Genomic DNA, 12647 nt, shown 5'->3' with positions numbered 1-12647 from the left:
ACTGGTGTCATGGCAGAGTGTATGTCAGCCAGATGTGGGCCAGGTCTGGCAATGACGCCACTGTTTATGCGATGGCATGCCATATCTGGCCCGATTATGGTTTGGTTTATGTGGCCCAGGCCCATAGAAAACAGCTCTGGCTGGGATCCGGCATCAAGCTGTCACCTCTGACTGACTAGTGTCATGGCAGGGTGTATGCCCAGATGTGGGCCAGGTCTGGCAATGATGCACTATTTATGTTCCTATTTTAGTTAGAAGACCCAAATGCCATGTTGCAATACTATACTGCTATGGTAGCCTACGTTTCAAATGCAGATTTGACAGGTTTGTGAGTGTACACTTTATCCAAAACCTAGTGACGGTTTACTCATCTTTGCCAGTGGGTGGCTGTAACTCAGGAGGTAGAGCAGGTCACCTACTGATCAGAAGGTTAGTGGTTTGATCCCTGGCTTCTCCAGTCTGCATGTCGTGAGTGTGAATGTAGTTAGGAGGCACTCAGTTAAGAGAAAGTGTGTGGTTGGGTGAATGTGGCATGTTGTATAGAGCACTTTGAGTAATCTGGGAGACTCGAAAAATGCTATATAAGAATCAGTCCATTCACTGTCTGAACAGAGTTTCGTCGTGTTACTTTTGCACTATTACGCACGTTGTTATTACATGGCTTAATTAAGGTACACATTAGGCTGACATTTAGGGCCAGAGCTGAAACTGCTCTGGGCCAGCACAGGGCCAGCAGTGTGTCTGCAACTGGCCTTGTGTGGGCCACCTTTCGCAAACCAGATCTGGGCCCCCAAAGGGCCCTCATTCTTTGTGGTATGTGGGCCATGTGTAAGCACATTGTCTGCCATCCTTGTCCATAGTCTTATTACATCCCGTATTGATTACTGTAATTCCCTCCTATTTGGTCTCCCTAAAAAGGTCCCTTCATAAACTCCAACTTCTTCAAAATTCTGCAGCTCGGGTCATAACTTGCACTCCGTTAAGTGCTCATATTACCCCAGTTCTTCAGCAGCTTCACTGGTTGCCCATAGAAGCCAGGATAAATTTTAAAATCTTACTTCTTGCATACAAGTGTATCCATAAATCTGCTCCTTCATATTTGTGTGACCTGCTCCATATCACCACTGTTTCCCGCACTCTCAGATCATCATCTGCTATTCATCTTACTGTTCCGTCCTCACACCTTATCACTATGGGGAACAGAGCTTTCAGTCGCTCTGCTCCTCGGCTCTGGAACTCTCTTCCTCCTGCACTAAGAAATATTGACTCCCTCTCCGTATTTAAGACACAGCTCAAAACACATCTGTTTAAACTGGCTTATTCGCTTTAATGCTGATTTTATCTGTTGTCACGCTCTGTTTTGTAATTTTAACTTATTTTATGTATTTTATGACTATTGTTCCTTTTATTAATTGTGTTTTTTGTAAGGTGACCTTGGGTTTCTGAAAGGCGTCCTCAAATAAAATGTATTATTATTATTATTATTATTATTATTATAAAATCCCACATAGCAAAATTGGCATGGCCCAGACCTGGCCCACACAATATGCTTACACATGGCCCACATACCGCAAATAATGAGGGCCCTTTGGTGGCCCAGATCTGGTTTACCAGAGGTGGCCTACACATGGGCCAGCACAAGGCCAGTTGCAGACACACTGGTGGTCCTGTGCCGGCCCATGTGTGGACTACCTCTGGCAGACCCTGATTTGGGCCACCAAAGGGCCGTCATTCTTTGCGGTATGTGGGCCATGTGTAAGTTGTGTGCAGCCACGGGCCAGTTGCAGACACACTGCTGGCCCTGTGCTGGCCCAGATGTCAGCCTAATGTGTACCTTAATCAAGCCATGTAATAACAATGTACCGGAACATAACAGTGCAAAAGTAACATGACAAAACACTGTTCAGACAGTGAATGGACTGATTCTTTTATAGCGCTTTTCTGCTCTCTTGGATTACTCAACGTGCTCTATACAACATGCCACATTCACCCAATCTCTCTAAACTGAGTGCTTCCTAACTACATTCATACACATGCAGACTGGAGGAGCCAGGGATCAAACCACTAACCTTCCGATCAGTAGGTGACCTGCTCTACCTCCTGAGTTACAGCCACCCACTGGCAGAGATGGGTAAACCGTCACTAGGTTTTGGATAAAGTGTACACTCACAAACCTGTCAAATCTGCATTTGAAACGTTGGCTACCATAGCTGTATAGTATTGCAACATGGCATTTGGGTCTTCTAACCCGATCCTAGTTCTAGCAACATTCTCTTTCCCTTTCTGAACTCATCTGAATAAGCGCTTGCAGACAAATCAGATCTTCACTGTCAATTATTACGGAATTTTTACTATTTAACATAGCCAGAACATATAATGTAATGTAATTGTAAGGCATAAGTACATTCTAAGACACCTGGAAGGTAACATCTACTACACTCCAAAACTATGGCAAAATGCAACCTAACTTTTCTTACACATCTTAAGCATCTTAAACATTTTGTTAGTCAGTTGAAATAAACTGAGTGCTTAAAAACACGCATTCAACAAGCTTAAAAATAGAGAAAAGCAATCGTTTGACCTGAGTCACCACAAATATTATTTACTCTAACATCAACCTAAGACATAAAAAGACCATTATTGTATTCCCACTTTAACATTATTCCTGGTAAATACTGAATTGATAAAGTGACTCTGCTGCTGAAATGATGAAATGCACTATAGAAATAAAACACAAAATTCAACTGGTTCCTCTATCACAAGTCATATTTTTATCACAACAGAATGTCATTGTGCATGGCATATTACTCTCATATTATGGACGTTTATTACTAATGATCAGAGTGTTGGGGTCTCACTGGTGAAAGTAAGTCTATTACTGTTACATTACTTCCACAGTACTCCATAAAATGACCTGCAACCCATTGTCACATAATTAATAACGAGGACATATTTATGATCTTTCTTTTAGTTTTTGTTATCTATGAACACAAAACTGACAACAAAATGCACAGTTAAAAATCATCCCACAGTGATTCTACTGGTAGAAATGGAGGCTACAATGCTGCAAGCCTGACTGCTCATCACTGTGTTTATTACTCGAATTTGCCTTAGTTCCTGGCTGCTGGGGCCAGCATACATTTAGCTATAACATCCCTGTAGGTTTTTCACTAGCTTTTTGTTAGCATGCTATCTGCGCAGATGTTTGCAAAGAATTGTGTTAGGAACACAATGCAATTGTTTTTGTCCTAGAGGCAGTTTGCACTTTACCATTGCATTCTTGTTCTTTTGTGCAATAAAAATAAAAGTACTGTCTGTATCTCTACTCCCCAAAAACTGTAGCTCAGCTCATACAACCCAGTGCACAGGAAGAAAAAACTTTGTAACTTTCTGTCAACAGTTACAATTTTTTTGTCAACAGTTACAATTAACTGTAATGTAATTACTTAACTTCGTGCTGCATTACTGAAAAAATGTGATGTGATTACAATACACGACACTTTGGAATGCACTACACGCACAACAGCTAAGGGGCCACTGGTATATATAACCCAGTCCCATTTATAAAATTAAAATTAAGATAAAATAATAGACATTAATTGCAATTATATTGATACTGAAGGGCTTGATGTTTTACATTGTAGCTTTTGGAGTGGACGTTGGTTTGATTAGGTGTTGGAGAAAGAGAAAAAGTAATTTGCAACAACATTATTGTTATTTGTGGAAATAAGAGAATAAAAACACGCCTGCATTCATAAACTCCTCTGAGATTTCTCTCTGCTTGCCTATGTGAGAAATAGGACATCTATCACATTCATAAGGACATCGACACTGTCTGTGTGTGTGTCAGCGTGGTTTAATTATGAGTGCTCGGTAACAGCTTTGCAGTTCAATTCAGTTCATAAAGCAAAAGCCAGAAAAACAGAAAAACCCCTGCAGAGCGAGTGAACAAAGGCAGAATTAATCATGTTTCCAATGAGAAACAAGCCTCAGAGTGAGTCACCAACTGACTAACACTCCTTTCCAGACTCACATACTGTAGGCTTTACACATAGAGCGAAAAACTGCTAAACACACTGCATGCCATCAGAGAAATGTTGTGTGTTCATGTGTTAGTCTGTTCAGCAGCAAAGGCTTGCTGCTGCACCTCAAATCTCCTGCTGCATGTAACAAATAAAAAACACTGTATCAAAAGTCTAAAAATGCAGCCATGTTTGCGAGGATGGATACATTCGAATGCCTTATTTGAGCATCTGATACATTGTCAATACAGTTATTTTAAAACAAACAATTCATGAAACTGTTTGTCAACAATAAATCTTTTTTAACAGCAATTAACTTAAACAAATTACCCTCGGTGATATACTAAATTCTTTTGTGCCAAATTTTGTTTCATCTGCTGGTGAAAGAATCGAATGGAAACCACCATCCTTATTATTGTTGACGTATATAACAAAGCTTAATATAAGCTTTGTCACAACTAGTCAGCATTCCTGAGGTAAAGTTGCTGTACTGGAAACAAACCTGTATAGTGTATAAAAACTGATTTGTAAAGGTGTGGAAAGTGACATAGCAACAGTATTCCCCTTTCTACTATTCTAAGCCTATGTGTTAGTTCAGTATTAAGCTCTGCAATCATCTGCCCACTTCCCTAGGTGTTCAGCTTCTTTACATCACTACCGCTCTCCCACACTGTCAAACTCAACACTGGCATCGTTGTTCCAGTCCAATCATCTTCTTCCTCAACTGAGCCAATCAGACTCACTTCTGTGTGGTTTAAATCACAAACCACTTCTGTCATTCTGCCTTTCATACATGCAGTGGTGTTTATGATGTTTCTTTTGTCATGCTATCACATTTTTAATCATGTGTCCCCCTCTTAGTGACATCCTCGAACCTATTCCTGATCAAGATCAGCCAGAGCCATTTGAATCCTCATCTGTGTGAAATTCTAGTAGAGGGAGCTCCTGTATTGTGTCCCATCAGAAGTACTCTTCTCTGCATCTTCTTGCCCGATCATAGTGCATGAGAAAATATGAGAGCTTGCTGTTGCATTAGACATGACTCAGTCTGGACTGCAAGTCAGTCCACCTCCTCAACAAACCCCCATTCCTGCTGTTTCTGCTCCTTCTAAAACAATTACGTGCAAGCAAAATAGAACCAGGAAGTCTGCTGCATCACCTCCCCTTCCACAGGAAAAGCATAAAATTCCGTGAAGCTCGGATCCTTGGCCATCTACCAGCAACATGGATGTGACGCAGTTATGCCTTTTCTAAATGCCGTCGACTTTCACCTTCAAGTGATGGAGAACCCAAACTGCATACACTCACCTTTGATCTCTTCCACTCAGCCAGTTTTGCTCCTTGGGCTCAGTGGCATCCTTCTGGAATTCAAAATGTTACTTTGCTGTTATTTTAATGTTCAGGTGTAAAAGACGTCATTTTCAACCTAGTCTTTGAAACTCTCTGATGGATTGTGTTGAATAAAGTTAAGCTTCCAGCTGTGTGTCACCTCTTGGATGATTTCTTCTCATTGATCCTCAGTTCAAGAATTCCAGCTTCTATTCTCAAATTAAAATCCCCATTTCATCATTTAGAGATTGCCTTTTCAATATTCAGTCTTTTGGTATTTGCTTGATTCAGTCTCATTAGGTAAGGGTTGTGGCTCAGATTTAAGGTTCTGGTCTATGCTGCTGAATAACTGGTACAGAGTAAGTTTTTTTATGATGACATAGTATTTTTTTCTGACTCTCTCAAGCCCTTCACAGTTGCACCATCATCTATAAGTTTTGAAGGTATTCTCAAAGGGTAAAACTGAGTTCTCAGTTTCAAAAAGTTATTTTACAAAAAGTGCAAAAACAGTGAGGTGAAACACCTGCATATGAACATTACTTTTATTTTAACATCCAGGACGGAAACAATTGCATTATGCTGCTAACATAACTTTGGCTCTTTGCAAGCATAAACAACGTGCTACTGTATTGTTAAACTAGCCAAGAGCTATGTTGAAGCTGAGTGAAAGCCAACTCAGCAGCCAGACCCTGAACTTCTACAGGAAAAAAAGAAAGAACAAGAAGTGATGAGCAGTCAGACTGCTGCCTCCATTTCTACCTGTTCTTGTTTCTAATATAGAATCACCATGGCGATTGTTTTAAAGTATCTTTGTGCTGGTTTTCATGTTTGCTTTGTTCTGTTGGTTTTGTTTTCATACCTAAATACTAAGAGAAAAATCATGTATGTGTGTCCTTGTTAGGATAGAGATTTGTGCTGATATGTGGTACTGTAGACTGTGTTTAATTGTAATTATGAGACAATGTGTTTTAGTTCATTTCAATGTAACCAGTAGTGTAAAAACTTTCTCCTGGAATTAATTAATATTTTGAATTACTTTTTAAGAAAACTGTTCTGTGTCAACACGTTTTCATCCCAACACGTAACATGCAGACACTATGTGACAAATCATCAGCATGTTGCGCGTTCTGAGGCATGAGAGCAGGTTGGAATAAATCTATAAATTTAAGATTATGGTTAGGGTTGCAATAGAAAGCTGGCAAGAGAATAAAAAGGAAGCAAATAGAAAGCCACGAAGCAGCTTTCTATTCACTTCAATTAGGAATCTGGAGCGTTTAATAAGGACACGGAGGGGTAGCTTTCGCGTTACTATGACACGCCTTGGACCGCGACAAATCGTCGGTATGTTACGCGTTGGGAATGTGAATGCTCTGTCTGTGTAATGTGTAACACATTACTTTGTTGAATGATGAGCCCAACACTGATCACAACAAAGATGAGAAATACCTCCAACATGCACAAACATTTGACTACACAGCACGCAATTAATCTGCATGACTGTAATGCCTTTGAGATGCTGCTTAGCGATGGTGGTGAGTCTAAAAGCCAAAGAGAACCTAATGAGAATCAGTAAAAGAATTAAATCAATAAGTGATATCCGTAACGGAATCGGAATTGGTAAATTCTTATTAATGCCCTTCCCTGCTCATCTCACTCACTTTTTAATCCTTTTTCTTGATACAGGATTGATGAGTAAATGTTTCCCTTGGTCTACCCTTGGGCATGACTCTCTCTGCCTTCTACACCTGTTCTGAATTTCCTTATCATCCAGGAAGGACAACAGATTGTTACACCACCCACAGTCTCACTCTGTGGATGTGATTTCTGACTTACCTGTATTCCCAGTGAGTTCCACTCAAGCCTCCAACCCCACTGACCTGCCTTCCCACTCTCCACCACCACTTGTCTCTTCTTGCTGGATACTTGCCTGTAACGTATAACCTCCTCCATGATTCATGTCCGGATAATCCACAAGTAAGGCAATTCCATTGCTTCACAAGATTCTTCCGATATTAAGATTGGCCAGAAATAACACTCTCTTTCCTCTTGTACAGATTATCCACTAGTTTTCTGATAACCAGTATCCCTTTCTGAACTACTCTCCAGTTCCCAGAACTATCCAACAACTTGTTCAATAATCCTTTTAAATCTGACACATGTGAGATAAATCTCTCTTTGGAGTCTGACCTGTAGTTCTGAAAGCTGGCACCACTGTGCCAAGAATAGCAATGCATTTTATTTAAGAAATGGATGTCTTCCCACTATTGATGGCTGACTACTCATTATTGATGACTTCCTAATTTGCAAAGTAATCCAGTGGCTGGTTTGTACCCAGTTGCGGGTCAATTTGATTAATATATGTCTGACACCCCCAATTAAAAAATAAACTAAAACAAACAATAACCTACAACATTAACCTTCAAATGTTTTTGTTTGTTTGTTTTATTGAAGGAAGAAAACCAAACCAGAAAGTGTTTAAAAATTCAAGAAAAAAATTATGATCTGTAGATCATATTCGTTTTAAATACTGTAGTGCAGTGTCCACTTCCCTTTTTAAAAAAAAAAACCTAAAATATATACTGGGTCAGAGAGGACTGTGACATCATCTGTGAGGTCACGAAACCCACTGAAAAATCCAAACTCCTTATTGCACTTCCTTTGGTCCTCAACAAAACACTTGGCAAGTTTAAAGTAGATCAGAGAGACGAAAAGCGTGAAATGAAATTATCTGTGTTTATGGTCTATATTTAATGAATTTTAAACCCGTGAAAGATTTATGTCACCAATGTAACTTCTTTACATTATGATTACTCTGTCAGGACTTAGAGGATTTTAGAACTTGATTTTAGAACTTGGTTTAAACTCTTTAGTTACCTTTTGGTCCACGATGGAGCACGCCACCTCCCGGACCTGACTGAGGCTGAACTCCGCGGCATCCAGCAGCACGGGCTCCCGGCTCAGACCGATCTGGATGTGGAAGGAGATCACACCACCACCTCCTCCTCCTCCTCCTACACCACCACCACCCCCTCCCCCGGCGCCGGTGTTGGTGTTGTTTGTGCCCCCTGAGAACGGGAGAGGGCTGGGCGCACGGATCAGCGGAGGCGCACTCATATGAGCCTTTTCACCACCGGTTTCTAACTCTGCCAAGAAACAATTAGGAGTCACGACGACGTGAAACGACCGCACGGGTGAATGAATAGGGAAATTAGCGACACGTCCAGGTGGAGCAGCCAGAGCAGGGATTTACACCGTGGAGAGGTGCGAGAGGCTCGGACGCACGGAACTCCCCAAAGCGTCAGAAAAGTGCAAGAGGATAAAAAGAGTTTCCGACAAAAAAGACGACTGATTAACTAAAATAAAACTAACTGAAAAAAGAAAGGGAGCCGCGAGAAGACAAACAGCGCGGGTGTGAACACAGAGGCAATTAGAAGAGCCATAATGACTACATGACTGGACCAGAGAGCAGCGTGGAAACCGGTGATGCGGGTGACAGAGCCATGGACGTCAACAGTGGCTGGAGAGGAGGAGGAGGGGAGTAAAGGAAAGGAGAGGAGAGAGGGAAATGTCCTGGACTGAGGGATGGTGGATGAATGATGGATGAATGGAGAGGTTTAGAATTCAGAAGCTGATGAGACTGTGCGTTCTGTTCACTTATGTAAATCCAGATATTTGCAGATTTTCAAAATCCCAAATTCTGTCTCTACTCCGTCTATCCTCTCTTCATCTACTGTCCCAGTAATTATTACTGTATTCAACTACTAATTTCTTAACAATATATGCAGTTATGGTTGAGAAATTGATTTTTGGATATACTAATCTAAAACTAGTGAAATATTACCTCTTGAGTTTGTCTTTTGCTGACAAGGCATTTGTTACCCTAATATGGATGTATGGGGTGGGGGGTGGGGGGTTAGGGTGACTTTAGTAAAGTGCAGAGGAGGCAAAACACAGGTTGAAACTCTCCTCACTGGTTTGATTCGGGTAAGTGTCGGGCAGTCAGGTTACTGTCTGGGCTTGCCATTTTGCCATAGACCCATTAATTCCCAGTAATGTTGAGATGGCTTTTTACGATTAGATTAATTATGTAGGATGTTTAATCTTTTTTTAAAGGTAATTTTGCTTTCTTCTTGTATGCAGCCTCTTTTTTGGTTTGCAGTGCAGAAAAGCATAGACTGTACCAGAAATGGAATTTGTAATAAAGTTAATCTGTTTTCATGTAACATAATTTTGTCTGTGATTTTCTTTAATCAAGACAGAGATTATTGCCACTGGAAACAATTTAATTTTGTCCACCTAAATCTAATGGATTGCAGTCTCCGCAGACAGAAGGGAATAAATAGAATACAATTAAAAAATAGACTTGGTGAAGAACAAAGTAAGGATGCATTCATTTTCTTTGTATTATCGTGGGGTCTTTACCTTACAATATAAAGTGTGATGGTTAGTGTGATTTCATGCTATATAAATAAGACTGAATTTAAATGACTAAAAGCCCTGTGACGGACTGGCGACCTGTCCAGGGTGTACCCTTCTCTCGCCTTAAGACAACCCCCCCCCCCCCCCCCCCCCCAAAAAAAAAAAAGGATAAGTGGAAGAGAATGGGATAATGGATGGATGGACTGACTAAATAATATTTTTTTTTATTGAAGTATGACAGACTCTTACTTCTCTATTTAATAAAAATGCGAGATACCCTCCTGCTTAAAAACCTAAAATATTAACATAAAAACATGGTATTTAATAGGAATTTGAAAAATGTTAACAGAACCTAAGAAAATGAGGTGAAAAATGAATTTGATCATTTTAGTCACCTTTTCCCCCTGTTTTTATTTTATGAACTATAGAAAGTAGGACTTCCAGTAGTTGAATAAACTATAGATCTGAGAACAGACTGGGGACAGAACCACACTAGTGTCTATGCTTGTTAGACTATGAATAATATTGTAAATGTCCTACTGTGGAGTTACAGAGAGGTCGGAGTTGTAGAGTAGTGTGTGAGTCTTACTTAGGCATCAAAATCACTTGTTCGGGGTTAAACAAACATTACAGTTCGAGGTAAATTACAACAGGATCAGGTGGTGAGTAGTAGCTGGTCTACTAAATATGCACATGCTGGAATACAGAGGTGGGAATTAAGGAAGTAGAAATACTTTAGTACTGTACTGAAATAATATTTTCAGATATCTGCACTTTACTCCAGTATTTATCTTTATTTTTAAATATCTGTACTTTCAACTCCTTACATTTCCCAAACAGGCTCTTTATTTCAGGTTTAATACATTTGAAGGACGATTTCAGAGCGCTGCATGTCTTTGAACATCAAACTGAGCCTAAATGGTGGGATGGCATATCCATCATGGTGGCTTATCACATGTAAAGTGATGAAAGAGGCAAAACCATATAATTTATACATCATTCATAGCTCTATGCTCAGGGGTTTAACTGGGCTGGAATGAGCTGGAACAGTATTTTTGGTGAAGATGTCCATAGGCTGTGGTTGCGGTGCTTCAGCATCTAGCTAGCATTACAGAAGAGAAGTGAGCATAATGTTCAGCTCAGTACTGCTCACTGCAAAACAAAGTTAAGTATACTAACTTTGTGTTATTCAAGCTCTCAACATATTAGTGCAGAACAAACAGGTGAGCTTGTTGGACTGGGGTCACTTTACAGTAAAGCACTGTGTTGGACTGGTGGGCAGAGGATGTGATGCAGCATGACACCTTAACGCTGCCAGATATCGTTGGGAATTTTACTTGAATTTGTAGCAAATCCAGGTAATGATGCTCTTAACAGCTCAATTACCGAATGACATTCAGTAATTGATCCAGTAGGAATTCTTTTGTGACATTTTGAAAATAGATGACAGAGACTGACTGGTTCAAAGAAAATAGGCAGATATGCTCATTTTAATTTTAAAACTAAAGGATTCTATTTGTTTTAACTTGAAATTAATCATGACAATAAATAAAGTCTTCTCTACCTCATTCCAGCAGCATGTTTTACAGTGCACCTGTTGCATCTGCAGCTTGATAATGTTCTGTCGGCTCACTGCAGACTGAGAGTGAAGGGTACTGGTTGCTAGGAGACATGCACATATATATACACAAAGACACACTTCAGCCAGCCCTCCTACGCTTCAACCTTGCCTCCATTTAGTCCCGTTTATTACCAAGGATGATGCCAGAATTGTGGCATATGGTATGTGTGTACTTGTGTGTCCATCTTTGTGAGGACCGATTTGAGTTTCTGAGCATGAGGCGGAGGATATTTTTGGAAAACGAGAACATCCCGGTCCTCGCTTGCGGACAGAGGTTCAAAAAGCTGGGTGAGAGTTCAAATTGAGTCTAAGGATCAGGTGTAGGTTAAGGCTAGAGTTTTAAAGTTGAGCTTTGCATAAGAGGCATTGTGCCAAAAAGGGAAGTGCAAATGTGTGACTCCAGAGAGAGGAAGAGTCGTAGCAAACAACCAACAGGGTCAAAGCAACTAAATATAATTAATATTAACTTGTAAAAGATTCAGTGGATACAGAAATGTAATTAAATAAAATAGCGAGACCACATTCATGCAAGAAATTTGGCTATAGGGGATTATGTGGTGTGATTTCAAGTTTACCAACCCTGCTCAATGATTCTGAATCCCCTGAGCAACAATAATAAATCTACCTATTCATCTTCATCTGTGAAGGTTCTACCTCTCTTTCCATGCACTTTATCAGCAAAGTGTGAAATTCAGTACATTTATGTGTTAGATGCAGACATTTTAACAAAAACATATACAAAACATATATATATATATATATATATGAAACTGGAAAGACAATAAATCCATGTTAACATGCTGTTCGTGTATCTTTAGGCAGGTACTGCTGTTTTTCCTGAGCCCTATATTTGAGCCCTTCTGATGTCATATTGTTGTTAAAAGTACAACATTTTATTTTTAGCAACTTCAATGTAATGAATGTTACATGTAATGAATCCATACTGTAGATGTGTGAACGCATATGATTGGATTACTGTTACTCTTGCAAAAACGTCAGGACTTCCCTGTATTTTTTGTGTATTTTTTTCCAGGTTTTGCTGACATATGTTTCCTTTACTTTTGGTTTGGTTATGGATAACATCCTCTAAATTATCAGGAAGCACATAATTACACACCGTAAGCCTTTCTGTAAGAAATAAAGGTAAATGAAAATTCCCTCTTTATGTAGTGAGCCTGTAGAGCCATTAGGGTCTGTGCAGTAGCACTGAACATTAGCTTATTATTATAAAATATCATTTTAATTGTAATAATATA

At 39.8% G+C, this 12647-nt stretch overlaps 1 protein-coding gene across 3 annotated transcripts in view; it reads right to left on the bottom strand.

Moving 5' to 3' along the window:
* Positions 1–9424, bottom strand: part of prkd1 (protein kinase D1) — a 77024-nt gene extending 67600 nt beyond the window's left edge. Inside the window, exons 1-2 of one of the 3 annotated variants that reach the window (XM_082516534.1) lie at positions 8226–8335; positions 7185–7278 (exon numbers count right to left, since the gene is read on the bottom strand). In XM_082516534.1, the coding sequence (XP_082372660.1) occupies positions 7185–7278; positions 8226–8287 (156 nt within the window). In that variant the 5' untranslated portion in view covers positions 8288–8335. Of the gene's footprint in view, positions 1–5330; positions 5384–7184; positions 7279–8225 lie in introns of those variants that run through there. The other 2 variants (XM_082516535.1, XM_082516533.1) reach the window with 2 other exon arrangements.
* Between the last annotated feature and the right edge of the window lie 3223 nt (positions 9425–12647).

The sequence above is a fragment of the Aulonocara stuartgranti genome, assembly GCF_965226115.1.
Source record: "Aulonocara stuartgranti genome assembly, chromosome: 19".
Taxonomy (NCBI): Eukaryota; Metazoa; Chordata; class Actinopteri; order Cichliformes; family Cichlidae; genus Aulonocara; species Aulonocara stuartgranti.
Note: the sequence above shows the minus strand (reverse complement) of the source record. Positions and strands in the feature narration are given on the sequence as shown.